At 37.6% G+C, this 20,617-nt stretch overlaps 1 protein-coding gene across 1 annotated transcript; it reads left to right on the forward strand.

Annotated features, from left to right (window-relative positions):
* The first annotated feature begins 1,800 nt into the window (after nucleotides 1–1,800).
* Nucleotides 1,801–19,125, forward strand: cdc45 (CDC45 cell division cycle 45 homolog (S. cerevisiae)). The gene is made up of 18 exons (XM_036143960.1): nucleotides 1,801–1,999; nucleotides 2,113–2,172; nucleotides 4,538–4,630; nucleotides 4,746–4,883; nucleotides 7,990–8,145; nucleotides 8,218–8,276; nucleotides 8,725–8,773; nucleotides 10,270–10,331; nucleotides 10,412–10,462; nucleotides 10,543–10,662; nucleotides 10,748–10,879; nucleotides 11,001–11,099; nucleotides 12,471–12,635; nucleotides 14,604–14,742; nucleotides 14,827–14,910; nucleotides 15,001–15,119; nucleotides 16,349–16,425; nucleotides 18,764–19,125. The coding sequence occupies exons 1-18, from the start codon at nucleotides 1,949–1,951 to the stop codon at nucleotides 18,826–18,828; spliced, it is 1,719 nt and encodes a 572-aa protein (XP_035999853.1). The 5' UTR covers nucleotides 1,801–1,948; the 3' UTR covers nucleotides 18,829–19,125.
* Nucleotides 19,126–20,617: the final 1,492 nt, after the last annotated feature.

Raw genomic sequence — 20,617 nt, forward strand, 5'->3', positions numbered from 1 at the left:
ATGTTTGAAATTTCATTTTTGATGGAGTCAAACGTGAATGTTTTTAACATTGTAAACCTAAGATTAGATGGAAACCTCCCTTTCTGACCTTAAAGACGAGTTACAAGCGTTGTTAATTTTATGGCATGTTTGACATTACTTGAATATGGATTATTTTTTTGTTTTGTTTTCGTTTACATGTGACGATCTTTAAATTCATATAATCACAGCACACTTTGGTTTTATGTGTTAGGCGGCTTTATTTTTGATAAATGTGCATGTTTAGCTCACAGCTTCCGTCCATTTGTTAAGAGTTTTTGAGATTTTCCGTTCCCGTATTCTGTATCAGGCTAATGTTTCTGCTCTCATGTAAAGGGAATACTCACAGAACTGCTTGCTAGCTTTAGGATCACGGCCACATGTAGCTGCTCATGCTGAGAAGATGTCCAGATTTGTTTCCCATGTTGTGATGCTTTCAATGAACACTTAACTGTTGGGTAAATGTTCCTGATGTTTGCATATTTTTCCTTTTTGTTAATTAATTGCAAATTAAAACCAGAAATGCATCTAATACAAAAGAAAATCAAATTGTCAAGTTTTGTTCATTTATTTTTGACCACTGACACTTAACTCGAATAACATTTCATAAATAATGTGTACATTATGTACATACTCCTGTTTAAAATGCCTGGCTTGTGTGATTATAAAATATTAGACTTTGATTAATCAGTGTAAAACCTTTTCCATACATTGACATTTGTCCAGTTAATAAATAAATAAATACATTTTTTTAAATGCTCCAATGATGTTACATACATAGGCACATGTTTCAGCTAATTCTTGGTTTTGATACATTCTTGAGTTTACACCACGCGTGAGTCCTAGTGAATCTGATATAACTAGAAAAGAAGTCAGCTGTCTAGGTAGGACTTTCTTGGCTTTTGTGCATTTGCATCCATTAGCTACAGTATAACCATAGTTTGCAAAAAAGGTAAGAGTCTGTAGAAGTGTACTGTATAAATTTATAAGAAAAAGGGGTACAGACATTTGCACAGCATTAAAGATGCACAATGAAAGTATTTACCAATGATTTGAGCCAGGTACAGGACAGACAGGCTGTCAACAGCAACACTGATGGAGCTGCAGAACTTATGTATAAAACACAGAATAGGGTTTTTGGGAAAAAGGCCTAGCTACAAATTTCCCAAAAAAACCTTACCTATATATATATATATATATATATATATATATATATATATATATATATATATATAATATATATATATATATATATATATATATATATATATGCAGGTAAGGTTTTTTTGGGAAATTTGTAGCTAGGCCTTTTTCCCAAAAACCCTATTCTGTGTTTTTTATATATATATATATATATATATATATATATATATATATATATATATATATATATATATATATATATATATATATATATATATATATTCCAACCAATCACCGGGCAAGAACATGGAAACGTCAGAGCCCCCAGACCACGCCTACCACGGAGATCACAACGCTGCTGTGTCCATATGACACGCAACCTTGCTTTATATATATATATATATATATATATATATATATATCAAATATATATACACACATATATATATATATATATATATATATATATATATATATATATATATATATATATATATATATATATATATATATATATAAAAAGCAAGGTTGCGTGTCATGGTCACAGCATTGTGATCTCCGTGGTGGGCGTGGTCTGGGGGCTCTGACGTCTCCATGTTCTTGCCCGGTGATTGGTTGGAAGCGTCGCGTGCAGTTGGCGCCAGATTTCTAACACGGAAAACAACAGCACCTCCGTCTGTGGCAGCCGGAGCTCCTGCACTAGCAAGCAAACTAAATCAACTTCTCCGTCCAGCCTTCCTAGAAGGGCTTTTATCAGTCTCGCCTCTTCTCTAATCACTACCGGAACATGTTTGTCACTGACATAAAGAAGGATTTTTATGACGTTGTCGTCAACCAGGTACGTTCTTCGTAGCGCTCTGTGGGCTAACCCGGGGCTAGCGGTAGACGGTAAGCTTTTCCGACGGAAATGGTGAGTTTTGTGTGTTTTACGCCGGTTTTGTTTGCCTTCAGAGAGTCGCCCTCCTGGTTGCAGCGGACATCGACGCGCTCTGCGCCTGTAAGATCCTGCAGGTGAGGGGAAGGCTTCCTGTCAGCGTGGGTTAGCTCCTCTCTTCAGGCCAAAACAAAGGGGAACTTTTTAGGACGACAGATGCATCCAGTCCATCTGAATGGGAGGACGTACAGCTGGCGTTAGCCTACTACTTGCTTAGTGTCTCTAGAGTGGATACATGTGTTTGCTTTATAATATATCTAAGCTTTGTGCAAATGTAAATGCATTTGTAAAAATATGAGTGACTTTTTTTCTATATTACTCTCAACTGTTTGTAGTTTTCTTCTTAAAGTTAATTACAGTAGTAGACACGAATTTCAGCTGAAGCCAGATATTTACACACACTGCTAAAATACACTTTTTTTCTCACATTCTAATAATGAATATTTGAAAGTATCTCTTTATTCTGACATTTAACAAATCAGTCTGATCTTGATAATCATAACCGATGCAAAACAAAAACATTTTAGTCTGATTTAGTGACAGGCGGTAAAAAGAAATATGTGCATGAAGGTTATGTTACTATCTGGTTTCCACAGTACATGTCTGCCAAAGTCCTGACTTATGCCCCAGTTTGCCTCGAGGAAGGCAGACTTTGTCTTCATCCATACTTCCTAAGGCTTTCTGCGGGTCTTTTTAAAGGTTTTCTTTGAGCTTTTCTGCACTTTCACATATTTTCCACCTCTGGGTTCAGTCAGGTTTGTTGCTAGGCCGCTTGTTACGCTGTAAACAAGTTTTTTTTCTGGTAACTGGCAAATTTGTAAAATGTCAAACATGAAAGAAACATAAAAACTAGCGGTATATCAAATATATAATCTAGGTATGGCCTGATATGTGTTTAACCTGTTTAAACACACAGCTTTCATTGTATTGTTACAAAAACTAAAACTTATATACTGCAATCTAATTCTGTTTATACGAGAATAGCAAAGCCATAATTATTCTTACTGCTGCTAAAATAACCCGAGCTGTTGATTATCAGAAATATAAGATGTAATCTGTAACATTTTTGTAATTTTTGACTAAACAAAATATAGCACAAACACCAGATGAATTTTGGCGTAGTTTTTATTGTGCAGAATATGATTTGCTCTCCCAGTTTTTATAGTTTTTTTTTTAGTTTTTATAGCGCAACACTAGATAAGCCAGTTGGTCTGTTCTTCAAGCGGCGCTGTTGAATAAAAATAATAAAGCTCTGTTTTATGATGGGTTAGGGGTTTAAACACCAGGAGTGGGACGATGGAAAACATTATTACTTTCAAAACCCACAGCTACTGAAAACTCATAGAGGGTGAAGGACTTAGTCATGTCCGCTATTTGGAAGTATTTTCAAGTAAACGAGGACGACAAAAGTAAGGCTAGTAGCGAAATATGTAAATCAAAGTTATCAAGAAGAGGAACAAACCCCAGCAGTTACAATACAAGTAACCTGATAAAACATCTTAAGTCACAACACAACGCCCAAGTTCTCTCATGGCCTCAGAATGAATTTGAAAATTTATTCTAACAACATGTGCAGAAGATAGAAAAAAGGGAGCAAAAAGTTTAAAGTAACAGGTTGGTGTAGTGCTATAATCAGCGTTTGTTTTATTTTTTTTATGGGAGATTTTCGACAGAGGCTTGACTCTAAAAAGCCCAAAGAAAATATTGAAAAGACCGCCAGAAACCCCTGGAAACTATTGAACGGCACAACTTTAAAGTCTTTTGTGACACTCCTGTCTCCTTCAAAGCAAATCACAAACAAATCAGGGGTGTTTCAAACATTTGGACAGTTTTGTATTGAATATCAACCCTTTGTTGTTGTTTGAGTCGAGCTTAAACCCTTTTTAAATGTCTCTAAGATGCTCAGTAATCCAAACTAATTTCTTTTTTGTTTTATCTTTTGACACCAAATGTAGCAACTGGACAGAAAGTTTTTACCATAGATGAAGTTTTACCAATGAGGTTATATCACCATCTGAATTTGACTGTATAGTCAAACTGAGCAGAACCTGACTTTATGTCTTGATTGTGTTTGACGCCTTTAAATCAAACTTGGACTTAACTGAATTCAGTTCTGTACAACGGGTAATTAACTGGATCGGTTTTTCTCTTGCAAAGTGCCTTGAGATGACATTTGCTGTGCTTTATAACGACTCTGAATGGAAGTTTAGGTTGTAAATGGGTCTTTAGGTTAATTCAGTTAAAAGGACAAACATAAAGTTACATTTGTTGGGCTGAGGTCTCATTGGAAGAACTGTCCTCCCATCAGTCTAAGGATTCGATTTGTCACCTCTTCCTCTGCCGCTTAATCCACTCCGTGGGAGCAAAACTGTAATTTTACACAAGATATCAAAACATGTCTCCCAATTAACTTTAAGATGATCAGTCGATCCATTTTCCCAGGCGCTGTTTCACTGCGACCAGATCCAGTACACGCTGGTGCCGGTTAGAGGCTGGCAGGACCTCAGCACGGCCTTCCTGGAGCACAAAGAGCAGGTGAGTGACGTCACATGGTGGCATAAGGAAGAAATGTTGAGTTTGTTCCCCCCCCCCTCCCCCCTCCTCCTCCTCACACACAGGACCGAACGTTTTCCTTTTGTGTTTTTTTTAGTTTCGATACTTTGTTCTCATAAACTGTGGGGCCAACGTCGACCTCCTCGAGATGCTGCAGCCGGACGACGACTCCGTCTTCTTCATCTGCGACACCCACCGGCCCGTGGACGTGGTGAACGTCTACAATGACACTCAGGTGACGTCGCCTGCTCAGATCAAACCAGACTACGTGAAAAAAAAATACTCTTTGGGAACAAAAAACGTGGGCAGCTGTGTGTCGGGTTACTCGACTCACCAATCAGGTCAAATGGGGAGTCTGCGTGTCCTCCGGAAAGACATTAAAGTGAACTCTGATGTATAAAGACATACTAAAGCTACAAGTAAATGTATTTTATTGGGATTACATATGACAGACAAACACATAATTATGGATTACTGTAAACTGAAAGTTCTTGCATGCTTCTAATTTATTTATTTTTTCAAATAAAAAATCTGAAAAGTGGGGTCCCTTTGCATTCAGCCCTCCTCTGTAAATGTTTTTCAGAACTACATTTTGCTGCGTTTACAGCAGGCAAGTGCTCTTGGTTATGTCTCCATCAGCTTTGCATATTTAGAGAATTAAATATTTGCACCATTTTCTTTGCAAAGCAGCTCCAGCTCAGTGAGATTAGATGAAAACATTAACATCAAACCTTACCTCAGATTGGACTTTGACTAGGCCGAACAGACTCGAGGGTGTGGTTTGATGATCTAAGCGTTTCCATCGTATCTCTGGCTGTTTAGGGTTGTTGCTCTGCTGGGAGAAGGATCCTCTGTTCCCGTATCAAGTCATTTGCCTCAGATACGTTTCTTTCCAGCGTATTTAGCTCCCTCCGTCTTCATATTTCCAGTTACGACAAGCTTCCCCAAAGCATGATGCTCACCATGGGGATCATGTGTTGCTTTTTTCCCCCACCACTCAAAGCAAATTGCTCGTTGTCCAATAAGTCAAATTTCCGTGTCATCTGACCAGAGCGTCTTCTTCTACGTCTCTGTGCTGTATTTCCTGCTGCTGTCGTACTGCAGAATAGGGCTGAACAATTAATCGCATTTTCAATATAATCGTAAAAATCGCAATTTCCAAATCGCAGAGGTCTGCAATTTTTGGCTATGTAACAATTAGGGAATTATACACATCCAATAGGTGTAAGTAAAATGTTTAAAGTGGGTTTGCCTCCACATGGAAGGGAAGACAGTTGCAGCAGTGAAATAATCTAATTTTATTACTTATTTTAGAGTTTGTATAATTATACAAAGCATTAAGTACTGGTCAATCAGTTTAATACATAGACTTGCTTGTTGGTTGGACTTTGCACTTTATGTTCAACAAGGATTGATGTCCAATTAAATTAAAAGCTGTTCTCTTGAATAATATTCTGATCAATAGAAACATTAAAAGTTCATATTTAAAATAGTCCTTGTTTACAAACATCTTTATTTAGAGGCCATTTTTGTTGTCTGTGGTTAATGCAGAGAAAAGTCAAAATTGCAATTTTGGTTGAAATATATTGTAGGCAGAATGCAATCATTACTGCTCCGAGTTTAGATGCTGTGGGTCTTTTAGCAACTAATCTACATGGAGAGGAAGCAAATTGATTTGTTTTTTGTATCTATTTTAAAACACATGATAAATTAAACTGGAAAAAAAATCGCATTAAATCGCAATATTAAGAAAAAAAATCGCAATTAGATTATTTTCCAAAATCGTTCAGCCTTACTGCAGAAGGCGCTTTTTATGGCTTATAGCCACAGATTCTCCCACCGGAGCTGTGGATCTCTGCAGCTCCCCCAGAGATAATGTGTGTCTGCTGTTCCTCCCTTAAAAATTAATAATAATGTTCTCCTAACCCGGCCTTTCAGTTCAGGAAGCTGACCGTGTTTTGGTAGGTTTGCAGTTGTGCTGTACTTTTCCCAACGATGCTTTGTAAGATTTTTTTTTTTTTTAAACCTTTTCGATATTATTTTTGCCTTCCTTGGACGTTGCGCAATGACGTTCATTCACTGATGTTCTCCGAAGAATTGGTAATTTGCTCTGGACTCTATTTAAACGAAGACAAATTCATGCCGCTATCTATAGGATTTTATTTAACAAAGAAATTAATATTTATGTATCAGTCTCTGTCGCATTCGCAGTCATACACGTCTGTGTCTTGTTCTACCACGTGAAATCCCAGTATGTGGTTATAACTCGGTAAGTCCAAACTATATTAAGTCAATGTAGCTAGAAAAGCCATGTATAAAGAATGTATAAAAAAACGTATATATATGTAAAATTAGTGCAGAACTTGTGAACCAATTAAAAGCCCTGTACATGTGTGGGGTGTTTAGTTTTAGTTTACCTATGTAGCACCAGGAAAATATGTAAAACACCAAAAAATGCAGAAGACGAGGTACTTGGTGAAGCATCTAACTATAGGGTCCCTGCGCAGTCTGGAAAAATGTTGAGTTTGATTTCACTGTTTTGTTTTTTTTTTCACGCCTGGAAAAAGCAAATCAGAGCACAGAGAAATAATATATATTTACAGACTTTATTCTCTCTGCCATTTTCAGAAAACTCTTGTATCCTTGCTTTTTTTCCTTCTTTCCCAACTTTCTGCCTTCCTGTATACTTTATTGTGTCCTCCTCCGTTCTTTTCCTTGTGTCTTTTGTCACTTTCTTCCTTGTGTCCTTCAGTGTCCTCTGTCCTTATTTCCTTCTTTCCTCGCGTCACATCTCTCTTCCACCTGTCCAATCTGTCTTAACTTGTCTTTCCCTAATGTCTTTGTTTTCTCCCTCTTTTCTTCCCAATACTCTCCTTTATTTCTGCGTCCTTCTACCCATGCATCCTTGTGTCCTATTTTTATTGTCTTAGACTTAGACATCTTTATTTGTCATTTTGTATGTAGAGAGTGCATACAGAACAAACTTTCGTTGCATACAGCTTGTAAATTACAGTGTACATTGCAGCAGTGATTAAAAAGTAAACAATTGAAATGTAAACAATGCAGGAGAAGAGAACAGTGTGCGATCACGGTGCACAGGAGAATTTTTAAAACCATTTGTATGTGCAGAAATGATGGTGCAAAAGGCATTTGTGCAAAAATGCATCTGGAAACTGCAAGTTCGGCAGCATTATATTAAACTTATATTTAATTATATTCGGTGTTTAGTGCTTTTTTAACTTACAACTGGACCAAATGCTGAATTTCATCATCTGGTTGGTGCACAGGCCTTCATCACTTGTGCGAGTGACTGTTTCCTCCTCTTCCTTCTCCTGTTGCAGATCAAGCTGCTCATCAAACAGGACGACGACCTCGGCGTGCCGGCGTACGACGACATCTTCCGGGACGAAGAAGAGGAAGACGAGGACGGAGGCGACTCCGGCAACGAGAGCGACGAAGGCTCGGAGCCGTCGGGCAAACGGCGGAGATTCGACGAGGTGAGCCGGATCCGCCGAAGGCAGAAGAGCCGAAGCTGAGAACGCGTTGAGCTGACCGCTGTGTCGTTGCAGGGCGCCATTGAGAGGAGGATTGAACGGCAGAGAGCCAAGAGGGAGTGGGAGGCACGAAGGTGACGGGTTGTTTTCTTAGCCATACTGTTAATTCTGTGTAAAAGTCTTGATCCACGTCTCCCCAGTTCTTTGTGTTTTCCACCCAGGAAGCCAGACTTTCTTATACTTTTTAAGGTCGTCTTGAACGGTAGTCCTACAGGCTTCCAGAGGGTCGTTTAATTCGCATGGCCTCATTTTTTTTTCAGAGCTCTTACAATTGTTTTTTTGCAGCAAATTAGCCAAGCTGAGCACCGACAAACAAACAACAAACTTGTTTTTTATGGCCGGGTGTGACCGCAGGGAAAAACATTAAGACTTTCTGAAAGGCTGCCATAAACAGTGATTATTATTTGATTCCTTGCAAGTATGAAAAAGCTCAGGATGGTTTAAAACATGTCACACATTTATTTTATTTTTTATTTTTATTTGGTAGGCCAAAATAACTTGGTTGATTCTAATGTTTCATAGGAGGGAAATCCTGTTCGACTACGAGCAGTACGAATACCACGGCACCTCTGTGAGTATGCTGAACATCAGAGAGACTCGTTTGAAGTTTATGGGTGAATTATGGATGTCCATTATCCACCCCCTCCCAGGTCTGGATAAGTGTGGAAAAATAAAATTAGAGTTTTGGAAAGACTTAATTTCCTGATCCATGGATTTATTTAATCTGCCAGTTTGTCCATCCCTCTATTCTTCCACCTGTTTCTTCATCGGTCCTTCCATCCATTTGCTCGTCCATTTGTTTTTCCATCTGTCCAGACGTCTTACGGTGATTCTGTCCTTTCATTCATTTGTCTAGCCATCTGTTTGTCCGTTAGGGCTGAACCAATTAATCAGATTAATCGATAATAATCAGCTTAGTTAATGAATTATCATTAACTGGAGTATATGGACTCTAATACAAGAACTACCCACTCAGAGCGGTAATTTACCAAAGTTAGCCAAAACTGCAAAAAAAATATATCCATTTTGCATTTAATTGTAAATATGCTCTGTCTGGAAATCCTTAAGGGGAAAAGTTTTAACTTGTCCTGGTTCAAATTCTGTAAAAAAAAATATGAATCTATTAATTGCAGCAATAGTCAACAGATCAATCAGCTAAAGTCTTTAAGTAAATAAACTTGTTGTGAGCATTGAATTGAGTTTTTTGTATGTTTTTGCCATTTAAAATTCATTGAAATTGTGCAACTAAGGTTGAAGGTCAAAATGCTTGTTTATTAAAGTATGTTAATTTACGTACTAAGATTTTTTTTATTTTTACAAAATAATCGATAAGTCAATGGATTACTATAATAAGCAATAACTTCTGTCCTTCCATCAATCTGGCTCTCCGTCCAAATAATAATAATAATAATAATTGAACTTTATTGATCTCACAATGGAGAAATTCACTTCTGCATCTTCAATTCAATTTTATTTATATAGCGCCAATTCATGAAACATGTCATCTCAAGGCACTTTACAAAATCAAGTTCAATCATATTATACAGATTGGGTCAGATTATACAGATTGGTCAAAAATGTCCTATATAAGGGAACCAGTTGATTGCATCAAAGTCCCAACAAGCAGCATTCACTCCTGGGGAACCGTAGAGCTGCAGGGAGAGTCGTCTGCATTGTCCATGGCTTTGCAGCAATCCCTCATACTGAGCAAGCATGAAGCGACAGTGGGAAGAAAAACTCCCCATTAACAGGAAGAAAAACCTCCAGCAGAACCGGGCTCAGTGTGAACGGTCATCTGCCTTGACCGACTGGGGGTTACAGAAGACAGAACAGAGACACAACAAGAGAGACAAAAAAGCACAGAAGCACACATTGATCTAGTAATCTGTTCTACATTAGATGGTAGTAGCGGGTGAGCCGTCTTCTCTATTCATTCATCTCGGGTGAATGAATATTGAAGATTTGCTTCTGTCCTCTCATAATGTGTCTGAATGAACACGCAGAAGTCTGGTAGTTGGTGCTGAAAGCCGCGTGGCAACCCTGTTTAAGAGACTTCTCTGTTTGCAGGCTGCCTTGATGTTTTTTGAGCTCGCCTGGGTTCTCACCAAAGACACGAAGGACATGCTGTGGTGAGCCTCGTCTCCCGACAACACGGCAGGCGTTTGCTGCCGCGGGCCGCTGCGTGTTGACGGTGTTGTTTGTGTTGCAGGTGGGCCATCATCGGCCTGACGGACCAGTGGGTTCACGATAAGATCACGCAGTAAGCACAACCTCCAGGATTTCAATAAAGCTTCTGATACAAACGGCGTTCTGAAAGGGATTTCACGTTCTTGTCCTTAGCATGAAATACGTGTCGGATATCGCGACGATGCAGCGACACGTCTCCCGGCATAACCACCGAAACGAGGACGAGGAGAACTCTCTGTCCATCGACTGCATGCGGATCTCCTTTGAATACGAGTATCCTTCACTTCGCCGTCAGCTGCTCTAGCTCGCAGGTTTATTTTTCGCCACACACGGGTTTTATCTTAACGCTCCGCTCCAGCCTTCGTCTGACGTTGTACCACCACTGGTCTCTGTATGAGAGTATATGCAACTCCTACTACACAGCGTGCAGCTTCAAGATCTGGACCTTGAAAGGCCAGAAGAAGCTCCAGGAGTTCTTGGCCGATATGGGGTATGAGCTTTAAAGTCAGAGCGTGGTGTAAAAAACGGTGGAGAGCGTTCCTCTATTTTTATTTTATGCTAATGGTGGTTTGTCTCTGCATGTGTGTGTGTGTTTTTAATTCTTCTTACAGGTTACCACTGAGACAAGTGAAACAAAAATTTAAGTCTATGGACGTTACAATCAAAGAGAACCTCAGGGACGTCATTGAAGAGTCCTCCAATAAATACGGGTATGTATATTTGGGCTCTAAAACTGTTTACTCACATAACCAGCAGAAGAGATTTAAAACAGCCTCTCCCTTTTATTAACAACCATTAATTTAGAAAATACAAAAGGTCCATTTTGGGTTGGGGGGATCTGAAAATATTAAAATTACCTCTACTTTTAATTACATGTTTTCTACATTCCTCTGCAGCAGGGGGCTGCCACTGTGTGGCGCCAGGGGAGCATTCTCGGGCTAATGGGTCTTGCTCAGGGACTCAGCGTGGCAGTCTGTCGGATTCGAACCAAGAACTTTCAGCCTTCCTGCTTGAACCTGGAGGCCACCGCTGCCTTTCAAGGCTAATATAAAAACTGAATGTTAAGCAATCAGTGACAGCCTTCCCACTCGGCACTTAAATATCCTAAAGTATGGCATGCCCTCTTATCATTTTCTATATATAGAGAAGTACAGCAAATAAATATGATTTTCTTAAACAGAATATAACGGTAGTATATATATATATATATATATATATATATATATATATATATATATATATATATATATATATATATATATATATATATATATATATATATATATATATATATATATATATATAAACAATACCATTGATAGTTGTAGTAATAATTCTCATAGTATTAACATAATATAATTAACTTTATTCACCCAGTTTTTTTTGTACAAACAAGGAATTTGACAGGTTTCCAATGCTTGCATCGTTAAAAAAACAGCAGACTAATTTTTAAACAAAAGAAAAAACATTTTACAGAGACAAGAGAAGTAAAAGAGGAATTTAACTTATGAATTTGCAACAATGTTAATATTACTTCTGTAAATAATAGTGGTGGTAGTTACTTGTCATAATGATAATACTAATGAATTAATAACAATATTGACAATGATGAAAGTGTAACTATTAATATAATATTAACTGCTGCTTATTATAATCATAATGATGTATGTGTAATGCTTTATACTCTAGCATCTATGTATCTATAATTTATGATGAGTTAAATATGTATTTGCACAACTGTGATTATGATCTTCTTTGTGTCCATGACGGTTCCTGCTGGTCCTACTTTTGCACGTTGGGTTTCTTCTCCCTAAAATATTTAGACGGTGATCTTTAAGGGTTAATTTCCTGGAGGTGTTCCTGGATCATCCTGGATGCTCACTAGACTCGTGGAGCAGAGGACTATTGTGACAGAGGGGGATTCTAGTGGGAATGGGGTTCGATGGAGGGTGAAGATCCATTGTGGCAAAGCCCTAAAAGGCACCATCAGAAGAAGAAGAAAAATGGCAAATAAAAGCTGCAGATGAGTTAAAAAATGTTTTTTACCTGTTCTAATGTTTGTCTCATTCTCTCTTTGACAGAATGAAGGACATCCGCATTCAGACATTCGGTGTCCACTTTGGCTTTAAGAACCGTTTCCTGGCCAGCGACATGGTGCACGCCACTGCTGCCTTGCTGGAGAGCACAGAGAGAGAAGAGAACGACACCACCAACAACTTCATCAGTGCGCTTGATTCGCTTTCACGGTGCGTCCAGAAAATTTCAGCCGACATCAAGGAATCCTAATGGGTGTCACCTTCCCTTTAAAATCTGGCAGCTGCTACCGATTTATTTTTTTTATTAAAGGTGTTAGATTAATGATTCAATCCCAATAAGTCAATCATATTTGTCCATTTTTCCTTTTGATTTGCTCTGATTGGTAATCAGCAGGTCAAATTCAGAAAAATCACACTTTAGTTTTCCAATGAATTAAAAAAACTTCTTACAAATTTCAGTCTAAATGCATAAACCGAGTATAACAATTGGATGCAGTTTAAAGGGGGATAATCTTCTGTTGCATTCAAACTACTACCTCTAGTGAGAAAATGCCACACATTTTTCTGTCTGCTGAGAAAAGGACTGATTTCTACAAAAGCTCTAAATCTGCAAAACTTAATTATTTCTTCGTTGTCACAAAGGCTTGATGCCAGTTGTTTCTATGAGCTTTATTAAAGGGGACATTTCATGCAAAATCTAAAATTTTTTTAGCCCTTAAATATATTTTCTTGTCTACTTGGAGTCTCTAGGGGTGCGGAAAAGTCGACTTTAGTCTCTCCAGGAGCTGCGTCGATATCTTTATGTTCTTTATTTGTAATGTTTTTTAATCCGTTCAGTTTTCCCAGTTTATTACGTTTTGTTTTTTTAACAGTTACATCATATTATTTGTTGCAGAGCTGCTAAACAAGGTCATGGACTTCCAGCTAACCAAAATATAGCCGAAGAGAAAGGACTCTTTAGCCAAAGCGGATTGTATCAGTGGTTGCCATAAGTGCTGTCCGAATAGTTCAGTCAGTAAGGAAGGAGGTAGGAACAGTAGCCTGTATGCTTCCTTTCATGACTATATGCCGAGGAACCCAGCGGCGGCCCTTACCGGTGCTAAGAAGCCTTAAGGTATCCCACAATCCTTTGCCTGACATGATGAAACAGCACAGCTCCCTCACGCAAATCAACAAAAATATCCAAAGAGAAGAGGTCGCACACTTTGTAGTTCATTTACAGAAGGCTGTAGGCCTCCTTTTAGATTTAAAGAGACGGTACCCAAACCAGTTGTTCTCAGATGAACAGGGGTAAAAAGGGGAAATGTGGGGGTAAGTTAACGGGGAATTCAGACCAAAGCATTGCAGTTCCACTTTATATAAATCATAACTGGAACAGGCTGATGTGAGAAGGACAGACTTGAAGAAAAGCTATAAAATCGATGCGTTGCTAGTAGGGCTGAACAATTATTCGCATTTTCAATATAATCGTGATTTAAAAAAAAAAAAAACGCAATTTCCAAATCGCAGAGGTCTGCAATTTTTTGGCTATGTAACAATTAGGGAATTAGACACGTCCATTAGGTGTCGGTAAAATGTTTAAAGTGGGTTTGTCTTTACATGGAAGGGAAGACAGTTGCAGCAGTGAGATAATCTAATTGTATTACTTGTTTCAGAGTTTGTATAATCATACAAAGCATTAAGTACAGGTCAATCAGTTTAATACATAGACTTGCTTGTTGGTTGCACTTTATGTTCAACAAGGATCGATGTCCAAATCAATTAAAAGCTGTTCTCTTGAATAATTTTCTGATCAATAGAAACATTAAAAGTTCTTGTTTTAAATAGTCTTTGTTTACAAACATCTTTATTTAGAGAACATTTTTGTTGCTTGTGGTTAATGTGGAGAAAAGTCTAAATTGCAATTGTGGTTGAAATATATCGTAGGCAGAACGCAATCATTTCTGCTCCGAGTTTAGATGCTGTGGGGCTTTTAGCAACTAATCTGCACGGCGAGGAAACAAATTGATTTGTTGTTTGTATATATTTAAAAAGACATGATAAATTAAACTGGGGAAAAAAATCGCATTAAATCGCAATTTAGATTATTTTCCAAAATCGTTCAGCCCCAGTCGCTAGTAACATTACATGTATGCAGAAGCACAAATGGTTGATGTTGTTTTTGATTCTTCTGTGCAGGAGTAACCTTGATCGTCTCAACGCAGGCATTGAGCTGGCTAAGAGGAAGCTGATCGCCATCCAGCAGACTGTAGCCAGCTGCATCTGCACTAACCTCATCCTGTCGCAGGGCCCCTTCCTCTACTGTTACCTGGTGGAGGTACCACTTTTCCTTCATGCCTGATGAAGACGTTTCTTCTCTGCTGCAGACCGTAGAGTAAGTCCCCGTCTGTTTTCCCTGCAGGGAACGCCTGATGTGAGGCTCTTCTCCAAGCCGCTGGCGTTAACTCTGCTCTGCAAGTACCTGCTCAAGGCATTCGTCCACTCTGTAAGTACCCGTCTGGTCAGAGTCTGAACGTGGCGATTGGTTATTTAAAGGCCTCACCGTCTTTGGTTCGTCGTGTGCTGCTTTGTCCAGACGAGGAACAAACGCTGCAAACTGCTTCCTCTCATCATGGCCGCTCCTAAAGACGTGGAGAAGGGAACCGTCATTGTTGTGGGGATCCCTCCGGAGTCGGAGACGTCTGACAAGAAGAAGTACGTTTCCGCTCTGAATCTGAGCTCTAGTTGCTAAACCCGGCCTTTATTGGCTGCATAAAACACTGAATTAGGAATCATCAGGCTTTACAGCTTCCCTGTAAGAGGATTGTAAATCTGTCGGATCTAAAGCTGTTTTTTAAATGGGGTTAGAACTCAGAACCCGATACCCTTTCTTTACACCGCGGCCACAATTCTTGAAGTCACGCGTGTATTTCTGTTTAAGGGCAAATAATATGATAAATTTTAATATGATAACATTATAACTTTCCTATTCAGGGCTAAACCAACATGTTAGGGGACGATTCAGCCCCTGTTTAGAGAAATATATCATTTTAGTGTCACTTCCCTGACACTAATGGCACAAGTGTCAATATCCTTTATCGGCACCTTTTATTCAGTCATGCAACTTTTTTTTTAATATAATAATTGCTTATCTTTATTGATCCACTGTGTGTTTCCTTTCACTATTAAATAAAACATGTCCAGGCTTGTTGCAACGCATGTTAGGCACTGACCTACAGATTCACCTGTTGGGCAATTATTATAATTTTTTTTTTTTTTGTATATTTGTTGAGGGAATCTTGGTGTTGACAGACTGAAGTCATTTGACCAATATTTTAAATGGATTATTTCCATTATTTCAAATTCTGCATTTTCTGATTCACTATACAATAAATGGCACCGTTTTCTTTCCCAAACGTTCAATTAATACAATTAAATTCAGGTTTTGTCTGGTCAGTTCAAGGACTAAGAAAAAAAAAAAAAACGAAGGTTGAAAACAAACGTTTACAAATAGCTCAAAACATAAACGCCCAAAAGACCAATCAGATAAATATAACAAATTAATAAAACATAGGTGAAAAATCGTCAGCATAGAGAATAAAAGCAATTAAAACATAATAACATTACATTCTTTCTTTTGTCACCCGGAGTCTCGTTACAAGACAAGTTATTTCTACAATACAGTTAATATTTATAATTATTGCTGCCAATTATTGTCAGCATTAATGGTTTATACAGTTTCAATTTCAATAAATGAAACCGTCCTGGAGTAGATTAGCAGTCGATGTTTTTAGTCAAAAAAAGGCTCATCTTAATATTGTTAAAAAGCATTTTTTAATAATAAGGTAGACTTTTTCCGGCTCACGTTTCCCTGGGAAGTGAATTTTGCACATCTTTTTTTTATTCTGAACTGTCATTTATGTTTACATTCTTTTTCTCTGAAGCTTCTTTGGTCGGGCCTTTGAAAAAGCTGCAGAAAGCACTGGCTCCAGAACCCTCCATGATCACTTTGATACTTCAAGTAAGTGACACTGCTGAATCTCATCTGCTAGTGCTGCCGATAAACAGAAACCTGTCCGTTCGTTCATGTAGGGGGTCAACATATCGCCCTTCATCGGTTGTTGCTGATCCCCTGCTTGTAAACCTCCTGTGCTGTCAAAAAAAAAACAACTTCTGTTACATTAAAAACTACGACCACTAGCAAGAAACATGCCACACATTTTCCTCTCATGTGTTAGAAATGTCCTTTATTGTATTAAAAATGGGGAAATTCAGCAGTGGGAGCTGCTGGAACAGGCTGAGGCACTGGATGAGTAAAGGACAGACTTCAACAAAAGCTCTAAATCTGAAAAATTTAATTAATTCTTAGTTATCACAAATGCATAATGCCAGTTGTTTCTATCAGCTGTATTAAAGGGGATATTTCATGCAACATCCACTTTTTTTTTTTAGCTCGTAAATATAGTTTCTTGTCTACTTGAAGTCTCTAGGGGTGCAGAAAAGTTGACTTTAGTCTCTCCAGGAGCTGCTTCGATATCTTTATATTCTTTATTTGTAATTTTTTCAATCAATGTTGGGTTGTTGATGAATTAACCCACACAGTTCATTACACCGTTCCACAGCATACTGCAAAAAATAACCGGCTAGGAGGGAGGTGCCTCCTTTTTAGATTTAAAGAGACAGCACCCAAACGAGTTGCGATGAACCTCAGAACGGGTTACTCTGGAAGAAGGTACAGGACCCCCATATGCAAATATAACAGATATAAAACATTTGTTCATCCAATTGTCTATAAAACTTGTTAATGAGCGCATAGTTCGGAATGAGAAGATTAAAAGGGTAAGGACACGTAGGCCACATCTATAGTCTCTTATGATCTACATCAGCAAACTGGGAGGACAGTGGTCTTTGAAATTACTCTATTTTTAATGGTTGATTTGTTTTCAATATGATCGTTTTAGTCGAACTGTGATTCATGAACTGTTGTTACTATTGTATATTTATTTATTATTTTCCTGAGACTCCTTTTAATTAGTGATTTGAATATGTAGTACAAGTGCAGCTGATCCTTGTATCCAAGGCAAATTTCTCTCAAGGGAAACTAATAAAGATACTTTGATTTGACTTTGACTTTAAAAAGAGGAAACATGGCGGTAAATTAAGGAGAAATTAAGACCAAAGCATTGCAGTTCCGCTTTATGTAGACCATGACTGAACGATTTTAATTATGAAAAGGAAGGATTTAAAATGTATGATATGTCCTCTTTAAATCCCGATATTAGCTCTAGGGAGCAATTAGTTTTTACCTCAGAGAGCCAGGCTGTTCGGATTCTTTTTTTATCCATTCTAAAAATAATAATAAAATCTATAGCAGTCCAATTTTTTTATTTTTTATTTTTTTACAGCACTGTTGGGGGAAATGGTCAGTCAGATACCAGTATTTAAAGAAAATGCTTTTCATGGAAGAAAATGAAAAAAAAAAAAAAATAAATAAATAAATAAATAAATAAATATATATATATATATATATATATATATATATATATATATATATATATATATATATATATATATATATATATATATATATATATATATATATATATATATATATATGTGTATGTATGTATGTATGTATATGTATGTATGTATATGTATGTATGTATATGTATATGAGAGAGAGATATGATAGATAGATAGAGATATATATTTTGTGATCTTTTAGTTACTTAACAGAATTGAAAATGAAATAAAATATACATTATTAAAATGTTACATTTTTTTATATCCTTATTAGTGATAACTGAGAGTCTGACTGTTTATACAACATTGGCACATTTCAATTAAATAGTTACAATAGAGTAATGTTTTTTTGTTGTTGTTTTTTTTCCATTACAAAATATGTTGCTTACAAATCTTTTCTAATTGGACTCCTACTCTATTTCGAAGTAGATCCCTGATAAAGCTGTGCTCCTTCATCCACTGTAGCAATTGGGATGCACTACCAATAAGAAATGTAGGTTTTGGACTAAGAATGAGGAGCAAAGGCTGAAATTGGATTCCCTGTCCTCAAAACCTTGTTCTGCAGTAATGTCCGACTCCTTTACAGACACCAGGTGGCAGTATTGTTTCATATTGATCATGACAACAGAAGAAGTCATGCCACAAAGTAACATTCATCTGATCCATCCAGGATGTTTGTTAATGGCTGTGTGTTTGAGTATTTATTCATCCAGTCAGCTCCGGGGGAATCTGCTGAATGAAAACATGCAGCTGGAACGAGATGGATGTGTTCTCCCACTTCTTTCAGCAGAGTTTTTCTTTTTAATGTTTATTTATGCGCATGTTTCTGTTTCCAGTAATCGAACTGAAGACGGAGGATCGGAGCAAGTTTCTGGATGCCCTCATCACTCTCCTGTCATGAAAACCCCGGCAGCCAGAGAAGCAAGAGTTTTTAAGACCAGGCCTGCATTTCATGACGGTTTACGTCTGATAAATAATCCGGTCAGACTCGTAAAGTGTCACCTGTACAAAAACTTTAAGCATCTTTTTTATGTTTTAGTTGGTTTTATGTGTATATTGTACAGATTTCTTAAGTGTTTTTAATTTCTTTTTTGTTTTTAGTTTGTTTTAAACGACTTGTCTTTCACTTCAATATATGTATGTGTGTTGTTCGGATGAAATTACGTTGCAGATATGTTTAATAAATCATTTTAAAGTCTTTCTTTGCTTTGATTGTCCAAATAGTCACAGTTTACATGTATTTATATTCTAAAGGACTTGGATGGTTTAGCAAACAGAGATTTTATTGTTTTTCCTGACTACGCATACAGCATAAGTCTAGCATGATTATGTAAATATTTATCAGCGTGTGATATTGAGATAATATTAATAATTCAGTTAAGAGCTAAGACGTAACTAAAAAGCATGAGATATTCCATCATGGAACCACCAACCCAATTTCATAACGGGTATTTGTTGAAACTGATCCCTTCCTTTGAGTGACAGATCATCGGTATCAGTTAAATTACACCGCATAACCAAACAATATATATGCACCTAAAGGAATATTAGCTACAGAAATAAGATGGTACTAAATATTATCCCGAGCCTCCAGATCAGGCTGTTTCTCAAATTTATTTCTTGTTTTTTTCTGCTGGTAGTTGTATTTTTTTTAATTAATTAATTAAAAGCTGCACAGCCCTTTAAAAGAAAATTAAATAAGTTTTTTTTTATTAATAGCAGTTTATACAATGAAGAAGCAGGATTTTATTTACATTCTTAGGAAAAAATCTATTTTCTTCCATGGAAAATAATAGTTTGCAACTTAATGACAAAGACAAGGAACGTCACGTATGAAAACATTGTTTTTTTTATATTGCCTTCAATCGGTTTGGAAGATGCTATGCAAATATTAAAAGTAAAATACATAAAAACCGCTAAAGCAAGCGTTTGAGCACCTTTCTGTATGGAAATTGCTCTGTTTTATAATATTTCTGGGCAAAGTTATTAAGAACCACAGATTGTAATAGCTGGTTGTGCTTTACCAGCATTAAGTGCTAATGAGTCTTTCACGTCGCTGGGAAGGATTCTTGTCCCGATCTTTGTACAGATGCTATAATCCAGCCAGGCTGGGCTGTTAAAAGTCTGCCGCCAGCATCTCAGCTGGATCCAAGTCCAGACTTTGACTATTTTGTGAGCTAATTAAATGTCGGATAATTACGCTGCTGCATAACCCAAATGTTGCCCCGGGGGTTTCTCCTCCAAGAAGCAAAGCAGTCTCAGATCATCACACTACCACCACCATGTTTGACTGCAATGTGCTCCTATTTTTAGAAATTGACTTAGTTTTGTTCCAGATATATCGGAATTAAAACCAACTCTGGGACTTCTAATCTGGTCGCTGAAATGTTTTGTTTTTGCTTTTGTCCAAATTGTGTTTCCGGAGAAAAAAAAAAGAAAAAAGAAGCTATTCTTTTGTTTTTGCTCTGTTTCTTGGTGTAACCCACGCACGCCAGTGTGGAGCGTTAACTTCATTAACGCTCCACACTGGCGCTCAGCGTGCTCCTGTGTGGGTCAAAGGTTAATGTGGTGAACTTGACCCACATTGGACAGAATGTAGGTCAGGTCCTGCTGGTGGGTGAGTTTCTGCCGCCTCAACGGGAAGCAGACGCAGGAGCGGCTCTCTGCGGGGTCATTAAGATTCTTGTCGT

The sequence above is a fragment of the Fundulus heteroclitus genome, chromosome 12, assembly GCF_011125445.2.
Source record: "Fundulus heteroclitus isolate FHET01 chromosome 12, MU-UCD_Fhet_4.1, whole genome shotgun sequence".
Taxonomy (NCBI): domain Eukaryota; kingdom Metazoa; phylum Chordata; class Actinopteri; order Cyprinodontiformes; family Fundulidae; genus Fundulus; species Fundulus heteroclitus.

What these genes read in the sequence shown, in the direction of transcription:
- cdc45 (XM_036143960.1), top strand. Translation starts at nt 1,949, where the DNA reads ATGTTTGTCACTGACATAAAGAAGGATTTTTATGACGTTGTCGTCAAC. An exon ending in ATGACGTTGTCGTCAACCAG is followed by an intron (nt 2,000 to 2,112) that starts GTACGTTCTTCG and finishes GTTTGCCTTCAG; the next exon opens with AGAGTCGCCCTCCTGGTTGC. An exon ending in GAGACGTCTGACAAGAAGAA is followed by an intron (nt 15,120 to 16,348) that starts GTACGTTTCCGC and finishes TTTTCTCTGAAG; the next exon opens with CTTCTTTGGTCGGGCCTTTG.